Source organism: Gossypium hirsutum, chromosome A13 (assembly GCF_007990345.1).
Source record: "Gossypium hirsutum isolate 1008001.06 chromosome A13, Gossypium_hirsutum_v2.1, whole genome shotgun sequence".
Lineage (NCBI taxonomy): Eukaryota > Viridiplantae > Streptophyta > Magnoliopsida > Malvales > Malvaceae > Gossypium > Gossypium hirsutum.
Genome location: NC_053436.1, coordinates 94,033,633 through 94,052,872, shown reverse-complemented (window position 1 = coordinate 94,052,872; position 19,240 = coordinate 94,033,633). Strand labels below are relative to the sequence as shown.

At 35.7% G+C, this 19,240-nt stretch overlaps 2 protein-coding genes across 4 annotated transcripts; one reads left to right on the top strand and one right to left on the bottom strand.

The window, feature by feature from the left end:
• The first annotated feature begins 3,019 nt into the window (after nt 1-3,019).
• On the top strand, nt 3,020-8,027 carry LOC107895215 (65-kDa microtubule-associated protein 1). 3 transcript variants are annotated; one of them, XM_016820477.2, is made up of 11 exons: nt 3,020-3,202; nt 4,219-4,287; nt 4,386-4,480; nt 4,582-4,785; nt 4,889-5,143; nt 5,221-5,436; nt 5,667-5,822; nt 5,903-6,214; nt 6,693-6,780; nt 7,216-7,364; nt 7,503-8,027. In XM_016820477.2, exons 3-11 carry the CDS (start codon nt 4,409-4,411, stop codon nt 7,791-7,793), a joined length of 1,743 nt encoding a protein of 580 aa, XP_016675966.1. In that variant the 5' UTR covers nt 3,020-3,202; nt 4,219-4,287; nt 4,386-4,408; the 3' UTR covers nt 7,794-8,027. The 3 variants fall into 3 exon arrangements, with proteins under 3 accessions (XP_016675966.1, XP_016675968.1, XP_016675967.1); XM_016820479.2 differs by having other exon boundaries at nt 3,049-3,202; nt 4,391-4,480; XM_016820478.2 differs by having other exon boundaries at nt 3,065-3,491.
• Nucleotides 8,028-8,042: 15 nt separating this feature from the next.
• On the bottom strand, nt 8,043-12,046 carry LOC107894377 (putative BPI/LBP family protein At1g04970). The gene is given in 8 exon segments (XM_016819657.2): nt 8,043-8,288; nt 8,628-8,811; nt 9,027-9,152; nt 9,284-9,529; nt 10,029-10,380; nt 10,707-10,846; nt 11,381-11,526; nt 11,529-12,046. Coding segments are annotated over 8 exon segments (1,518 nt in total). The 5' UTR covers nt 11,803-12,046; the 3' UTR covers nt 8,043-8,238.
• Between the last annotated feature and the right edge of the window lie 7,194 nt (nt 12,047-19,240).

Here is a 19,240-nt window from a genome sequence, read left to right as displayed (position 1 = left end):
CCACAATCCAAATCGCCACACTGAAACATGCAAGACAAAAATTGAAGGTTTGAGTTCAGGAACTCATCGACAGAATACCAGGAAGTTGAATCATTCCCCATACAATTAAATTTTCCTTTGATGCTTGGACCTCCTCCTTCGCTTTAATAACTAAACATAATTAGCTAGTTATAATAAAAAACGAAAGCATGCACGAATAACATAATTGTAGTACAATAACATGCAGATCCATTTCCAAAGTTAAATAAGGCTTCATTCTTCAAAATCTACAGTCGTCTTTTTACCAAAAATATAAAATCTTTCTTTCATTTATCCATAAACGACTATACAGAAGATAAAGAAAGATTAGCAATTCACAAATTTGATAATTTATCTAGCTAGATCATAAATCTCTATCTATATGTAGAACGATTTCTCCACACTTCTCTATTTATTGCCCGAAACAACCAAAGAAGAGAATGGAGGAAAAGAAGAACGAGAAAATGAATGAATAAGAAGAATGTCCCCCGATTCTTTCTCATATTCCTAAATCTTCACTGTCCACCACCTCCTCACATAACACACACAAAAGAAATTTAAAATCATAATCATGATATCTTCCATTCATTAACCATCTTGCTCTAGTGCAAGGAAATATAGTCAAATTTTGACTAAGCTAGTTCCTTCCCAATTAATTCCCAACCGGCCACACCAAGATTCAATAATTAAGTCTAATGCCCGCTTTAACCTAAAAATTTACAATTTAGTCCAAATATAATGTTGTAGGATCAAATTGGAAATTTTAAGTAAAACAGGGTCATTGATTCAATTGTGACTAAGTAATGGTTAGAAATTTGGGTGTGACATTGAGGGCTTTGAAGAAGGGTAAGCACTAATCTCCCATCTTCAATACAAATTTTTTAAGCGTTATTATCTTGTTTTTTAATCTTTATATTTCTTTTGTATTCTTTAGAGGAGTAAGATATAGAGTGGCTTGAATTTTCTCAATGTTTGCTTGTATGTCTTTGTTGGATATCATAAATCCTAAGAACTTTCCATCTCTTATGCCAAAAGCACACTTGGCAAGATTCAATCTTATATTATGTGCCTTCAATACGGTGAATACCTTATGCAAGTCTTGTATATGTTGATCCATGAATACGCTCTTAATCAACATGTTGTCAACATAAACTTGACACTGTATCAAGTCTAGGATTTAAAGAACTTATTGGCTATGCGTTGAAAGTAGTGTTAGTGTTCTTTAGTCCAAAAGACATAACTTTGTAACAAAAAAAAATTATCCTCTATGATGAAAATTTCTCCTAATAATATTTTATCATCATTATTTGATTATAACTGAAAATTTAATCCAAAATGCATCAATGAATTCATATGCTTGTGTCTTGTTGATGCATCTACTAACATATTTATACGAGGGATATGGAAATTGTTTTGGGTAGACTTTTTTAGGTTGGTGAAACCTACATACATTCTCCATTTATGGTTGGACTTTTTTTTTTACCACAACTTTGTTAAAGATCCAATCTAGATAGGTAACTTATTGATAAAGTCAGTTGCTAAGAATTTTCTACTTATTGTATGATTGCCTCAATAGTAATATGCGCAAATATACTCTCTTTTTGTTATTTGAAATTAAAATTTTCACAAAGATGATTGTTTTAATATAAATATCTATATTAAAACTTGCAAGGCCTTTTTAATAGATACTAATGAATTTTAAATATAATATCATTAAATGTAAACTAAAGTTTAGTTTTACTAAAAAAATTAAAAAGGCAAAAGACTCGTGCAGAAATCACATGTTAAAATTGCAGTACTTTTATTTTTAATTAGATTTATATTTTATTGATTAAAAGGATAAAATTGTTTAAAATTTCAGATTTTGAACTAAATAGAATGTTTTTTTTATATAGATAACACCCAAATTAATTACAGTATTATTTCAAAATCATCATGCATTAAACGACTATATATCCTTAATTGATTAAGAATGTCTTTCGGGGATTCTTGGAAAACTATTGGGAAGTAAGGGTATGCTTTCATCCTTCTTGCTAACATATGTGTAACTACATTGACTTCTTGATGATCACCCTCCATTATCTTCTACAAAGCTCAAGAATTCTCGAAGGGATGTCCGTTTATAGTTGCCCACACAATCTAACGAAAATGGTTTCCATAGCTTGTGCACAATCAGTTTCGACCATAATATTCACCAATTATTCTCCCATGCCATAAGTAATCCATCATAGATTGCCTAGAGTTATTTTAACCTAAATAGAATGTTAAAGACTCCGTGAACAAACCAACATTTTTCATTTTTCATTTTTTTTTTACAATCAAAACTTACATTACAATCTAAAAGAGGGTAGATGTTAACACCAAAACTTAAATCATGTACCTTAAAATTCTAACACAAATCTTTTAATCACTTACTCTTCTAATGAAGCATTTGGTTCGCTGAATCTTCCATTATGGCCCATAATGTTACATTTCGGAATGAGATTACAATGTTTGGATTCTTAACATTTAGGTCATCTCATAATCTCATATTCCTGAAAAGTGTTAAGATGTTGTAATATAGGGTGTAATTTCATTGCAACCTCTTTCTTAGTTTATCTAAGATTTTAGGTGGAATCATATGATAAAATCGATATAAATAAATTATTATAAATAATTATAAATCATATAAAGAAATTATTATAATTAGATTCAAATTAAATTCATATGATAAAATTAATGTATAATAAAAATAAGTTATTATAATTTTATGAAAATTTTAACACTAAAAATATTGAACTTGTAGAAAAACCTATATGAAAGACAATTCAATAAAATTTGCTTTCAAATAATCTTATATTCTAAACCCAAGGGGTTTGAGATGTATTTTCACATTGTTTGGTCACTGTAATTTTTAGTCCCAAAAGTCAGAAAGAGACGAACAAGTAAAATATTTAAAGGATTAGAAGCTGACAGTGTCATCTTCGTAAATAACACAAGAAAGACGGGTACTTAACGATCAGAATAATTTATCAAGACAATTAGATATGTTATAGGGCCCCACAGCCCGCATTTATCGTTTCTGTTCTCTGCATCAAAATCAAAGCTTCCTCACTCTCACAAACTCCACTCTCTGCAAAGATCAAAAGCTTTAGATCTGAAGTAAAGTAAAAGCCCAGAAATCTTTGCTTAAAATAAGATCTGGGTATGGCTTATTTACTCTTCTCCTCAGTTTCATTGTTCTCTCTCCTGCATTTTCAGCTTTGTTTACTCTTGTTTTGATCTTTATGTGAACAAAGTATGCTTTTCTTTTTTGGTTGTAGTTGGGTTTAAGAAAGATCTGAGGTTATCTTGTAGTTGGTTTCATGAAGTGTGTTTTAGTGATATTGAGCTTGAGTGTTTTTAGTATGTTTAGTGAATTTTGAGAAAGAAATGAAATTGTGAAGCTGGGTCGTTTTTGTTCAAGGCCGGTTGCCTGGCTTCGGTCAATCAAGGTACGGGTTTCATTGTTTGTTGAGGAATGTGAGGTAAATAACCTAAAAACTTGTTTTAAAAATGTTGATGGTTTGGCCAGTGTGTTTCAAATTTCTAATAAATTTTGTTTTATGTTACATTTGGCTAACATATTGGAAGCTCAATAGATCAAAACTGATATCTCTATCATACTTAAGGCTTTGTTTACATTGGTTCTTGATCTGAGATACAAAAATATTCATGTTTTTTTTCCTTGTAAATTCCCATCAGATTCATTTTTTATTGGTTTTGGATTAAGATATTCAAGAGAACTTTCCCTTGCTTCTTGCAAGAAGTCGTTGAGCATTCCTTTGTCCTTCTTGTAAATTTCAATGTTTGAGCAAGAGCAACCAAATTTTCTGCAAGTTTACTTGATTGATCAATTGCACTTTGGTCCAATATGTATGATAAGTCTTTTCTTTTTACTTCTTTTGTACTATAATCTGAACTCAGTGATACTTCCTACTAGCCTGCTTATTGCAATTTCCGAAGACAAACTTCAGAAACATTGTCTAGTGTGCTTACTAAATACCATGGTTGCATCTTCATTTTTTTTACTGCCTAAGATATTCTTTTATATCATTTCAATATTCCAATCCCTTACCAATTCATATCTTTTTACATTTCAAGTTTATCTTGTTTATTGCCATGAGATTCTTCAGTTAATCTAATTCTTGATACTTCTCCAAACTTAATGATATTCCATAGGTTGCGACTTCTGCTGCTAGGTGTATGTCATTTAGTCTGGTAAAGTGCTGTTTCTAGCTGGTCAAGAAGGTATATACTCATAATTCTCTAGTTCTGGATTGTTCTTTCCTTTTAAATTGCAAGATTTAAAATAAATGTCTTAATGTCTATTAAATGCTCTGGTGTAGGCTAGGTTGAAGTGGTCGAGTAAATGGCAGTAATGGATGCACAAAACCCTCTTCTAGGAGAAACCACTTGTGGCACTTTACTGCAGAAACTGCAAGTAATGTGGCTTCTAACTTGTTCTCTCCCATAAATTCTTTGTTTCTGGTGCATATCTGAATGTAGAAATATAGGAGGTAAAATGTTCTGCATTGATTGAAGGAAATATGGGATGAAGTTGGTGAAAGTGATGAAGAGAGAGACAAGATGCTTCTTCAGATAGAGCAAGAGTGCTTGGATGTGTATAAAAGGAAGGTTGAGCAGGCTGCAAAATCAAGAGCAGAACTTCTTGTGACCTTGTCAGATGCCAAACTAGAACTTTCCACACTTGTATCAGCTCTTGGAGACAAAAGTTTTCTTGGTGTTGTGAGTAATCACTTAATATCTTGTTATAATCATATATGCTCTAGATAATAGGAAGTTATTACTCTTGGTATGCAAATCAATGTTGTTTATAAGTTTGCTGTAGGATACTGTGAAGGCATCGGGGACAATCAAGGAGCAACTTGCTGCTATAGCACCAGCGCTTGAACAGCTGTGGAAACAGAAAGAGGAGAGAGTTAAGGAGTTTTCTGATGTACAATCACAGATTCAGAAGATATGTGGGGAAATTACTGGGAGTGCCAATGAGCAGGCTGGTGCTCCTGCAGTGGATGAGTCCGACTTGTCCCTAAAGAAGTTGAATGAGTATCAAGTAAAGCTCCAAGAACTTCAAAAGGAGAAGGTAAATTCATTGTCTTACGTATTCTGGCATCAAGTCTTTACATGCATCAATGCCACTAACTTCTCATTGCATTGCAGAGTGATCGGCTGCATAAAGTCCTTGAATTTGTTGGCACTGTGCATGATCTTTGTGCTGTACTTGGAATGGACTTCTTTAGTACTATAACTGAAGTTCATCCAAGCTTAGATGATAAAACATGTGTGCAGTCAAAAAGCATAAGCAATGATACACTATTAAGGTTGGCTGAGACAGTCTCAGCTTTACATGAAGATAAGAAGCAGAGGCTTCATAAGGTATTTCTATTGAATGTAGTAGTTCTTTTTTTCTTTTTTTTTTCTTCTTCTTTTCTGGTGAAAATGTACTCCCCATTTCTCTTCTTGATACGTTAGCATCAGACACAGATATATGACCAGATTGGCACATCTTTATTACGGACATAAATATGAGCTTTGTAATATATTCAACTTTTATACTTCTATTCCAATAGTTTAAAATATGAAATCAGCATGTTCCTCTTTGACAGCTTCAAGAGTTAGCAACTAAGCTAACAGATCTGTGGAATTTGATGGACACTCCTGAAGAAGAAAGGAGATTATTCGACCATGTTACCTGCAACATCTCTGCATCAGTTGATGAAGTGACTGTTCCTGGTGCTCTTGCTCTGGATCTGATTGAACAAGTAATCAAGTTTCTTAGTTGCTTGTTTAGGTATGAGTGAGAAGAGTTGCTAACTTGTCTTTATTTTCTATTGTCCTGAAGGCAGAGGTAGAAGTTGAAAGGCTTGATCAGCTAAAGTCAAGCAGAATGAAGGAACTTGCTTTCAAAAGGCAAGTGGAGCTTGAGGAGATATTTGCCCATGCTCATATAGACATAGATCCAGAGGCTGCTAGGGAGAAAATTATGGCTCTGATTGATTCCGGGAATGTTGAGCCTGCTGAGTTACTAGCTGACATGGATAATCAGATAGCAAAAGCGAAAGAAGAAGCCCTTAGCAGGAAAGAAATATTGGATAGGGTTGAAAAATGGATGTCAGCTTGTGAAGAAGAAAGTTGGCTTGATGACTATAATCGGGTACTTATCTCTTCTTCAACCTCGTTTTCTCTTTGGCTTCTTGCTCTGATTTCTCTCTCCCTTTTTGGCGGGACTGGTGAGTGTATTGATTTGCAATATTGCATTGAAGATACCAGGAACAACTCTGATAATGTGGCCATGATATTTTTGCGCAACCTTGTTATCCTAACATGATCTAATTGAGAACATGGCCTGGAGTGCTGTGGTTTGATATATACCCTTAATGGTGTTCCTTGAATCCATCAACTTATTTATTCCGATATTGCCTGATAAAAGTTTTGGATTTGACATTTATGAGTGACTGCTAGCTCCTCAGCATGTTTAAGATGTATACCCCTGTACCTCTATGTAGGGAAAAGTACTATCATGGTACTACAGATGCAGATTTGATGGTGATCTTCCCTGCAAATGCTCTTAGCTTATTACCTGTAACTGACGCTGAGTATTTGGTTCCACTAATATTTTCCTGCTGGAACAGGATGATAACAGATACAATGCAAGCAGGGGGGCACATTTAAACCTCAAGCGTGCTGAGAAAGCTCGTATTCTGGTAAACAAAATTCCAGGTAGGACCATATAGAGTCATATGTCCATATTAATCTCCCTGAACCATCGTTAGGAATTCAATTTCTGGTCATGAAGTTCCTTTCAATCTACTTTATCCGCTGCTGAGTTGATAAATTTTGTTATCTTCAGCTCTACTGATTTAGAATTAGTAATCAAACTAAAATTTTAAATCTCATTTGATTTGGAAGAAATTTATTGTGTATATACGACAAGGATGGTCACCACTCACCATCGCTAATGCACCTATTTCAAGAGAGTAAATAAAATGATCTCCTGAAACTAATAAGTTCTAGTTTCCAGCCATCCATGGCATATTTGTCTTTAACATCTACGTGGTAGAGGAGAACTTATATGATGCTACAACTCTAGATCTGCTTAGCATGCATGTATAGCCTGACATTTTCTGTATTAATTGCCTTTATTGGCCTGTTTAGGTATGGTTGACACTTTGGTTGCCAAAACTCGAGCTTGGGAGGAAGATCGTGGCATATCATTTAAGTACGATGGTGTTCCGCTCCTTGCCATGCTAGATGAATATGCTATGCTCAGGCAAGAAAGGGAAGAAGAGAAAAGGAGGCTTAGGGTAAATTTTCTATTCATTATCAGTTCCAACTATTTTTAAACTTCAAGCATGAACCTAGATTTAGACATGAAGAAGGTGAACTTAAATGGTCTCTCGTTGTACTAAATGCGGTAACTGGTAAACCTATAAAACCTACAGGATCAGAAGAAGTTCGGTGAGCAGCAAAACACAGAACAAGAACCCATATTCGGTTCAAGGTCAACCCCAGCTCGACCGGCTAGTACAAAGAAGGTGGTGGGACCTCGGACCAATGGAACCCCCAGCAGACGCTTGTCTTTAAGTGCCAGTCAAAATGGAAGCAGATCTGCAGCTAAAGAAGGGAAGCGGGACAGCATGAGGCTGGCAGCTCCTGCCAACTTTGTTGCCATAACAAAGGAGGATGCCGCCCCCCATGTTTCTGGAACCGATAGATCACCAGCATCACCCTAATAATAAATAAATTTAGTGGTTTACACCCTTTGTCTTGTGACTAGTGTTATTACCTGATATTGTTTACTATATCGAAGAGCTGTTGTAGCAATATAGTGTGTGAGTAGAGAGTATACTGTTATTAGTGTGTAACATTGTGATATTTGACATTTTAAAGCTGGTTTTCTATTCATGTTGTCCCATGAGCCGATACAGTAAACTCTATTTATAATAATAACATTCACTTTTCATCTATAATAGCAACAATTCTTTACTAAATTAATTCTTATATCAACTCCTTGTCCCAATACAATATAAATCTCACTAATTAATACTATTAATTAATATTATTAATGTGTTATAATTTGAATCACAAATACTATTATAAATCTCTAACAACCACTTCAATGAGACCGGATCTTGCATTTTCAAGCTGATTCTTGACTCATGCTTCATCATCATTGCTTTAGCCAGATTTGTAAGGAGTCCAGGAAAAAAGGGATAAAAACAATGTTTCTGGCAAAAGGTAGAAGGTAGGGATTAGTATATTAGATATAAAAACTCCCAACCCAGAATCCAAATTTGATCGATGGCAGTAGGTGAGACAAACCCCCCATCTTTTATTGCCTTAAGACTCTTGACACTGTATTTAAATAAGAAACAAATCATTTTTACTTCTCCCAATCTCTTTGAAATTTACAAACCGAAAAAGCTAAAAAGCTTCAACTCAAGTATAAACTATGTACTATGTAATATACTTTCGGGGCTTTCACTTGTACATAATTTTAGGTATATAACAGTAGTTAATTTTAGCATGATCATCAAGCATTCAAGCTGTTGCTAAAAAATTTATACCTGGTCGAGAGATCATATCCTCTGTGTAGCTCAAATCACTACGAACCATAACCTTCGAATTGAGTTGGACAATTTCAGCATTCTGAAGTGTAAAACCATGGGGAAGCGGCAAAGGGAACCCATTTCTAAGATGTAAGTTCAGATCTGGCATGAAGAAGTTTTCGAGGACTGTTGACATTGCAGCCTAAAACAATATTCACCGCACTTTTCATTAGATGCATAAAAATGATCTTGCTCGGAATGGTTTGAATATGATTCATTAATAGTGCTTCCATGCATGTTTATACTTAATGAAGTATCGAATGCATATAATTTGGCAACTATTTTTATGTCTAAGTTGTATCAGAAACACAAATGCAAACACTAATGGATTGAAAAGAGGCTTGAAATGGATAATACCTGAAGGAGATGCATGTTAAGATTACCAATATTACTCCATGCCAAAGATGATGTGAAGTTGGTTAGCTTAATGCCACCAGTAAGATTGTTCCTATGAATTTCTGCAGAACATGATGCACTTATCACCTGCATATAATTATTACAATCGTTACCATTCAAAAGCTTGTAAAAAGATCAAAACAGAAACTGGCTTCCCGAGTTAAGAGAGGATATGAATAAATGAATTAAAAGACGATAATCATATCAACTAAGCATACCAATGAGATGCAAGCGATGGAGACGACTTCACTGGAATCTAAGACCTCGAAAGTCAAATCTGCATAAATAGTGGTGTCCACGTCATGATCTGCAATTCGTATGACTGGTGGAGAAGTCACCGTTACATGAAGCTTCATATCATCATTTGGATATTGCTCATACAATTGAGGTATAATATATCTCCATCCAGCAGTGTTCGTCAGTGACTCAGGTATTTTGTTGAGAGTCCAATGCATATGATCTGCCTGACCACCAAAAGAACATATATGCATAACTATCAAATTGACATTAAGGAGTGCTTGATTGGGTGGAAAAGTGAAGGATGGGAGGAGGAAGTGAAAAAGTGAAAAGAAAAGCGAGAGGAAAGAAAATAGAAGGGTTGATAATTTCACATCCTAATGCATAAAAACCAATCCTTCCAAATTGGAATCAGAAGAGGAGAGAAAATAGAAGAGAACTGTATGTTAGTTCAAATTATACATTTTCCTTTTATGGTTCAACTCTACCAAGCAATGAAGGGAAAGAAAATTGCTTGTTCTTTCTATTTTTCCGTCTTTCCTACCAACCAAGTACACTATGAAAAGAAAATTTATATTTTCATCCTGCTAGTTTTCCACCCCTTCGGAAAGCCTAAATTACATTTTAGATGCAATTTTCTGCAATCTCAATATAACCTTCAATCAAACCGAAGTTAACTCTAGGAAATTTGAGGATGATTGCAGGTTTCATACTGTGGAAACTTACATGGAAGTATACTGATGCAGCAGATTGAAAAACTTTTTCATGCAATGAGATTTCAACCATCTTTGCTAAACCATTGCAGGAAAGGAAATTCTGTGCTCTTTTACTGTAATAGTTTGAAACTGAAATTTCATCTGCTCCGTTGAATAAACCATTAATTTCAAGCTCTACGGAAGAATTAGTTAACAAAGGGTCATCCATGAAAGTCACATTCAATGCAACAACACTATTAACTTGCAGTTGTTTTGGAAGCGACTGCAACAATGAGTCAAGCTTTATTATTCCTTCTTTGATCTTCTTGATAATCGCATCTTCAACTTCAGACATGATTTTCCCTCGGAAAGCATCAATGATCCTGGATGATAAGTTGAATAAATACAATAAGTATCATAACAGGAAAGATACGGATCTCAAGCAGAATCTAAAGAACAAAATGGTAAACCTAAAAGATTCATGTATGTGATTTTTAACTGATGCATAATTTAGTTTTGTAGAATACTATTAACAAGCTATAAAAAAAATCCTTTGTTTAATGACAGAATAATGACTGATTCTATGTATTTGGAGGGTCCTTGAAGGATCATATCCCCATTCTTACGTCTGAACGTATGTGGGACGTGGATGCTTCAATAAAAATGAGTTGGATTAGCATTGTTGTCCGAATAGGCAACGATAGCATACCCTTGATAAAGCCAAGAAGCTCCACCATCTACATTTATGGAGATATCTTTCACATGACATTCATATTCCGATAATAATAGCTTGAGAGTTCCTTCTTCGTTTATAACAGCCGCTTTAAGCCACACCACCATGCCTAGAACCTATGAACCAGCAAATATAAACATCAAGTCTACAAACCATCCTAACAATCAAAATTTTAAATAGACGTTAGTTTGTTACTGGTTCTTTTAATATACTTATTATTTGATAAATACCAAACTATGACAAGGCAAAGGTTAACATAATGGATAAGCACAAGGTTCTTTGATGCAAGATGATATGAACCAAAACCAGTACCATATAAAGAGGGGCTTAATAATGGGCATATGCATCTCAAATAACCATGAAAAAACTATGTAAATTTCCCAACTATAAAACTTCAAAACACTATAACATGGACAGGTTAAAACATACAAATTATAAATTATTCAAGCAGAACCGTCTTTCGAGCTTAACAAAAGTGAAACAACTATGGGAATTTTGTTAAATTTTTCAAAAGTTTTTTCACCTTTGAAAGATTATATCTCTGTACTCATGAATATTTAAACAAAAATGAAAAGTGAAAGCCAAAACAGAACCAAATCAACAGTATCAATTACTTTGTTCTTTCAAAGTTCCCAACTGTTATCCCATACCTCAACAGTGGCAGTTCCTTGATCAGAAATAGTGACTATCCATGTTTTGTAAGAATACTTCCACTTCATATTCAAATTAGCAGTAGCACCAGAAGCAACTAAAACAATACCGGAGTCTCCAGTTGCAATCGATGAAAAGGAAAATCGACACTGTAAATTACGATATCAGAAAGACCCATACGAACTTTCCCAACAACCGGGATTTTTGCAGACTTTTCGATATCAGACAGTTGAAGTGGAATTATAGAAGAAACAGCTTTCTCAATCAGCAAATCTTTAGCAAAATCAAGACCTTTAGTGGATATAACAGCAGATATGTATCCTTTTTGGTTGGATTCAAGTTGGGTATTTGCAGGAATGAGCAGGAATGAGAAAAATATGAAGCGTATCGCATTTTCCATGGATTTGGAAGAGATCTCCATATGGGGAGAAATGGTTTTAAGAGGATAAGAAACCTAAAGCTTGCTCAAAGGATTTTAATAAACTTAGAATTGCTTATATGATTGGGATTTTTCTCCTAGTGACAGAGAACTGGGGATTACTTCCAAAAGATGAAGCTATGAAAGAAACAGGTGGAATAATGAGCAGTGATGTATATGAAGCCGGTTGATTAAATCGGTTTGGAATTTTGTTCATTATTTTGATGTGTAAGAAGATTTGACCAAACAATGCTGTTTCTATCTAACAGCGTACATCTTGTTAAGATAATCATACAAGCATCCAACCCCAATATTGGCATCAATTACAAGTACAATATTTTCACTTTTTTCCCTGAAGAAACAAACCCACGGTACTTGGCTTACATGTTAAAAGACATACTGTTTTTAGAGATAAAGGTTGTTTCCCTATGGAGGGAATGAAAATATGAAAAATAAATAAGGATAAATTGTACTATCAGTCACTCAATTTTAGTGTAGTTGACAAAACAGTTATTAAGTTTTATTTCAATCACACAATTTTAAAAAAATAATAAAACAGTCACTAACATTATTAAAAAGTGACAAATTAGTTACTTATTAACATTTTCCAGGCTTAACGGGATAGCTGACGTGACCAGTTAACTAGCTGATGTAATCAATTAACTTGCCATGTTGGACCAGTAATCAAAGGTCAAAGAAGAAAAGAAAAGATGATTGGTCCTTCTCTGCTTTCTTCTTTTTCTTCTCATCGTTCTCCTCATCTTCTTCTCCCTCAACCTCTTTCTCTTTATGCTTTTTTTATTTTTTCTTGTTCTTCTCTCCTTTCTCTTCATCTCCTTCCTCCCTTAACCTCATCTTTTATCATCTCTTGAATTTGAGTCTTTTTCTTTCAATCTAATATGGGTTGTTGCTCGACAAAAACCAAAGGGTCAAACCCACAACAGAACAATGACTACAAATCAGGAGCCACAACAATAGTTGCTAAACAACCCCAAGCCACCCGCATCCTTGAAAAACCAAGCACTCTAGCACCATTAAAGTCAGTGGTTCCAATCAAACATGAACAGACGATAAGATTTAAAGAAAAATAAAGGACTAATAAATATAAATTTCAAAGCATTAGATGACATAACATGGTACTGATTCAGATTTCAGTTTCTATAGGAGTAGGTCCATAATACAAAAAACCAAATGGATATTCAAAAGAAAAATGAACTCAACATTACACATTTGAAGTTCAATGGCAAACAATATAAATGGAGGTAAATAAGTAGGGCTTGATTATATTGCTGCATGAAACTTAGTTCATATATATGGGGATCTCACTTTTTCTTGGCAGCCACTTCAGCCTTGATCTGCAATGTGGGCAAAGTCACAAATAATAGATAAAATAAATTCAAGAAAAAACAGTTGAAAAAACAAACACCCCAATTACCTTCTTTACACCTCTGACTTTTTTAGCCTTGTTTTTCCTTTTCTTCATCTGTTTCTAGACTTTTCAAGCTTGGTATCAAGTCCGTTCTATCATCAGAAGAAAAAAAAACTTTAGAATCAATACACAAACTACATATGTGCATTAGCACATGAACTCAACTTGTGCGGCGGAGGGCGTTGGCCATGGAGGTGCCGGTCCCGTGGAAGCGTAGTCGTCTTTAAGTTCCTAGATTTTGACCGTTGGGAATCGTTGATACGAAGCTCTTTCCATTTTCTCTTTTTCTTCTTCTTCTTCTTTTTCTCTTCTTTTTCTATTGCCAGGGCTCTTAAATGAGTTTAAGGTTAAAAAGGATTGTTAAAATGATAGCTAAGCCACCATTAAATGCCATGTCATTTTTCCGTTCCGTCTGTAACGGAAAATAGTTAAAAGGACTATTTTGTTATTTTTTTAAAAATCTAGATGACTGTTATGTCAGCTACCCCAAAGTTGAGTGACTATTGGTGTAATTTACCTAATAATTAAAATTTGAGGGTTGTTAATTTAGAAGCAAATTGATGGAAAAAAAATTGAATGTCCTTCCAAATTGGAAAGACAAAAAACAAAGAAAATGAAAAAAATGTGTATAGTAGATAAAAATTATGTATTTTTTAAATATTTTATTTTTTTTCTATTTTTCAATTTTAAGAAACATACTTATGGAAAGAAAATTCATGTTTTTCATCTTCTGATTTTTTATCCCTTCAATTTTCTTTTCACTCTATCAAGCAAAGATTAAGTATCGGGATGACAAAAAAATCCAAATCCTACAGGTTTCGATCCGATCAGTTAAGGTTTTTTCTTTTTGAAAATAGGGTTCAGGTCATGTCGGGTTTGAGGTAAATTCGCTCCACCTCATGATATTTATAAAAATGCCCCTAATATATATACATATATTAAGTTTTTACTTTAAATAAAAGTATAAACTCAAAAAAAAACATATTTGCTTCAAAATAAAACAATTAAATTAAAGTCGAGCAGAAGCAATGTGGAGTTGGGTTTTCTACTAAATTTCAAGTTCGAATTTGGGCGAATTTTTTTTTTAAAAAGTTAATGTCAAATCATGTTAAAAACGAATTGATCAAGTTTGAAGTTTACATCAGGACAGACGAAAATCCTCCTCGTTACCCTCCTACCCAAGCATCTTTTTGTGTCATCCCAAAATAGAGTGTAGACTTGTTTCTTGGGTCATCCCACATAACTAACAATTTGCCTCATCTGTTACGCTCCTCCGACAGCGTTTGTTGTTTGTAATCATTAAATAAGAGCCAAATGAAGAGATGAATGTTAACATTAATGGGAGACAACATTAATGGCAAACAATACAAAGTGGTGCAAGTTTAGCACCCTAAAGTTGACTTTGAAAAAGTGGCATGGGATAATTTTTTTTTGGTCCTTGAGATAATGGGCTATTTATTGTTTAGTCCTTAAACCTCAACTATAAATAGGCCTTCTCATTTCTCATTTCAATTCATCCCAACCAATCTTTCTCTCTTAGTTTTCTCTCTTCTCCCATTTGAGAATTCTTAAGGAATTCTATTTGTTTGTAATACTTTGGAGATAGTAAAGTTATCATCTGGTGTTAGTGCCCGAGGACGTAGGTATAATTTACCGAACCTCGTTAAATCTCTTGTGTTCTTTCTTGTCTTATTTTTCTTTCAATATTTGAGGGTATAATAGTAGTATTTAATTGTGCTATTAAATTACTATAGAAGGGATATTCTGTCTAAGGAAAGACTTGGTATTTAAGAGATCCATGTGATCCACCTCTCTTCCCTGGGAATTGAACTTTGTGTGATTTTTTAGTACAATAATTTACACGCTTCCGACCCTATTGGAACAACAAGTGGTATCAAGAGCCGAAGGTTAATCGTAGTATGCTCTGTGGTTGCAGTTTGAACTGATCTTCCACATCAGAAAAGATTTCCTTAGGTATATTGAAAGATTATGGAGAAAACGGTCGGTGTAGGAGCTTCAACATCGTCCATGTGGACAAGACCGACAATTGCAAATGCAAGATTGGCCGTGGAGATCTTTGATGGCACGGGCCATTTTGGTATGTGGCAAAGTGAGGTTCTAGATGCCCTTTTTCAGCAGGGTCTAGACATTGCCATTGATGAAGAGAAACCAGATGATGTACAGGAGAAAGATTGGAAGGCGATCAATCGGTTGGCATGTAGCACAATTCGATCATGCCTTTCTCGAGAGCAGAGGTATGCTTTTTCAAAGGAGACTTCTGCAAATAAGTTGTGGGTGGCACTTGAAGAAAATTTTTTGAAGAAAAACAGTCAAAATAAGCTCCACTTGAAGAAAAGACTGTTTCGCTTCACATACGTCCCAAGTACCACAATGAATGATCACATCACCAAATTTAATCAGTTAGTCACTGATTTGCTGAATATGGATGAGACATTCAAAGATGAAGATTTGGCTTTGATGCTATTGGGGTCACTTCCTGAGGAGTTTGAGTTCCTAGAAACTACTCTACTTCATGGCAGGAGTGATATATCTCTGAGCGAAGTCTGTGCGGCCTTATACAGTTATGAACAGAGAAAGAAGGACAAACAGAAAAACTCAATCAGAGATACAGAAGCTTTAGTAGTCCGAGGTCGTTCATACACTCGGAAGAAAACTCAAAAGGGGAGATCAAAGTCAAAGTCCAGACTCGGGAAAGATGAATGTGCTTTTTGTCATGAGAAAGGCCACTGGAAGAAAAATTGTCCAAAGCTGAAGAATAAGGGAAAAGCTGCTGTAGATGCTTGTGTTGCTAAGCATGATACTAGTGACTCTGAACTATCACTGGTTGCATCATCGTCGTCGTTCCATTCAGATGAGTGGATATTGGATTCGGGTTGTACCTATCATATGTCCCCTAACCGGGAGTGGTTCTCTGATTTAGTAGAACTAAATGGAGGAGTTGTTTATATGGGCAATGACAATGCTTGTAAAACTGTTGGGATAGGTTCAATCCAATTAAAGAATAAAGATGGATCAACCAGAGTTCTGACTGAGGTTCGGTACGTGCCCAGTTTGAAGAAAAATCTCATCTCATTGGGAGCCTTGGAATCCAATGGTTCAGTTGTTACTATGAGAGATGGGGTTTTGAAAGTGACATCTGGCGCACTTGTGATATTGAAGGGCATCAGGAAAAATAACTTGTATTACTACCAAGGTAGTACAGTTATTGGAGCAGTCGCTGCAGCTTCCGGTAACAAAGACTTGGACTCAATGCAGTTGTGGCATATGAAGTTGGGACATGCCAGCGAAAAATCCTTGCAAATTTTGGCAAAGCAAGGATTGTTGAAAGGTGCAAAGGCTTGCAAATTAAAATTTTGTGAGCACTGTGTTCTGGGAAAGCAAAAGAGAGTGAAATTCGGCACTGCTATCCATAATACAAAAGGTATTTTGGAATATATTCACTCAGATGTGTGGGGGCCTTCCAAAACACCTTCGTTGGGAGGAAAACACTACTTTGTTACTTTTGTTGATGACTTTTCCAGAAGAGTTTGGGTGTATACCATGAAAACTAAAGATGAAGTGCTTGGAGTTTTTCTTAAATGGAAAACTATGATCGAAAACCAGACTAGCAAGAAAATCAAGCGTCTTAGGACGGACAATGGAGGGGAATATAAAAGTGATCCGTTCTTCGATGTGTGCCAAGAGTATGGTATTGTTCGACACTTCACAGTTAGGGATACACCACAACAGAATGGAGTGGCAGAGCGTATGAATCGAACATTGCTGGAGAAAGTTCGATGTATGTAGTCCAATGCTGGGTTGGGCAAGCAATTTTGGGCTGAGGCTGTGACATACGCTGGCCATCTTGTTAATCGTTTGCCATCATCTGCATTAGAAAGAAAAACTCCTATGGAGGTATGGTCTGGAAAACCGGCTACAGATTATGATTCCTTACATGTGTTTGGAACCACTGCATATTACCATGTGAAGGAGTCAAAGTTAGATCCGAGGGCAAAGAAAGCTCTCTTTATGGGAATCACTTCTGGAGTGAAGGGATTTCGACTTTGGTGCTTAAGCACAAAGAAAATGATCTGTAGCAGAGATGTTACCTTTGATGAATCTGCCACATTGAAAAAGGTAGCAGATAAAGATATTCAGACGAGCAATACTCCACAGCAGGTGGAATGTACTCCAAAACAGGTGGAGTTTGAGCAGATGGGGATTTGCCCAGTTAATAAGTCTAATTCTCCAGCCACAATGGAGGAATTAGAGGTTGAAGAGGTTCTGACCCAAGAACCACTAAGTACACCAGAACCAGTTGCAGTTGCAAGGCCACGGAGAGAAATTCGTAAACCTGTTCGATTTACTGATATGGTGGCCTACGCCCTTCCCGTTGTTGATGATATTCCTATCACTTATCAAGAAGCAATGCAAAGCTTAGAAAGTGATAAATGGAAAAGCGCCATGGATGAAGAAATGCAGTCTCTCCGGAAGAACAATACTTGGGAGTTGGCGCAATTACCAAAAGGTAAAAGGGCAATCGGATGCAAGTGGGTATTCGCAAAGAAAGATGGATCTCCTAGCAAGAAGGATATTCGCTACAAGGCAAGATTGGTAGCTAAAGGCTACGCTCAGAAGGAGGGAATTGACTACAATGATGTATTTTCCCCTGTTGTGAAGCATTCCTCCATTAGAATTTTGTTGGCCTTGGTAGCACAGTTGAATTTGGAGCTAGCTCAACTTGATGTTAAGACAGCTTTCTTGCATGGTGAGTTAGAAGAGGAGATCTATATGACTCAGCCCGAAGGATACACAGATGCTGGTGGTAGAAATTGGGTTTGTAAGCTGAACAAATCGCTATATGGATTGAAGCAATCCCCGAGGCAGTGGTACAAGCGATTTGATAGCTTTATGAGAAGGCAGAAGTACACAAAAAGCAAATATGACAATTGTGTATATTTGCAGAAGCTGCATGACGGATCTTTCATTTATCTACTCTTGTATGTTGATGATATGTTAATCGCTTCGAAGAGCCAAAATGAGATAGATAAGCTGAAGGCTCAGTTGAATCAAGAGTTCGAGATGAAAGATCTAGGTGAGGCCAAGAAGATTCTCGGTATGGAGATAAGTAGAGATAGACTGAGAGGCAAGCTCTGTTTAAATCAGAAGCAATATCTGAAAAAGGTATTACAATGTTTTGGTGTAAATGAAAACACAAAACATGTAAGTACCCCACTTGCTTCTCATTTGAAACTTAGTGCTCAATTATCTCCGAAAACTGAAGAAGAAAGAGAATATATGGCGAAAGTCCCATATGCTAATGCAGTTGGGAGTTTGATGTATGCGATGGTGTGTACGAGGCCTGACATTTCACAAGCTGTTGGAGTTGTGAGCAGGTATATGCATGATCCTGGAAAAGGACATTGGCAAGCTGTGAAATGGATTCTACGGTATCTTCGAAAAACTGTAGATGTTGGTTTAATTTTTGAACAGGATGAAGCACTTGGTCAGTTTGTAGTTGGATATGTTGATTCCGACTTTGCTGGTGATTTAGATAAACGTCGTTCAACTACGGGGTATCTGTTTACTCTTGCGAAAGCCCCAGTGAGTTGGAAGTCTACCTTACAGTCTACAGTAGCTGTGTCTACTACAGAGGCAGAATATATGGCAGTTACAGAAGCTGTTAAGGAGGCTATTTGGCTTAATGGATTGTTGAAAGACTTAGGAGTTGTTCAAAGTCACATAAGTTTATATTGTGACAGTCAGAGCGCTATTCATTTAGCGAAAAATCAAGTCTATCATTCAAGAACCAAGCATATCGACGTAAGATATCACTTTGTGCGGGAAGTCTTTGAAAAAGGAAAAATTCTACTTCAGAAGATTCCGACAGCAGATAATCCCGCAGATATGATGACCAAGGTGGTAACAACAATCAAGTTTAATCATTGTTTGAACTTGATTAACATCCTGAGAATTTGAGCACCTTCAGGTGTATGGCGCTCGAGAGTGCAT

What these genes read in the sequence shown, in the direction of transcription:
- LOC107895215 (XM_016820477.2), top strand. Translation starts at nt 4,409, where the DNA reads ATGGCAGTAATGGATGCACAAAACCCTCTTCTAGGAGAAACCACTTGT. An exon ending in GGCTTGATGACTATAATCGG is followed by an intron (nt 6,215 to 6,692) that starts GTACTTATCTCT and finishes CTGCTGGAACAG; the next exon opens with GATGATAACAGATACAATGC. An exon ending in TCTGGTAAACAAAATTCCAG is followed by an intron (nt 6,781 to 7,215) that starts GTAGGACCATAT and finishes TGGCCTGTTTAG; the next exon opens with GTATGGTTGACACTTTGGTT.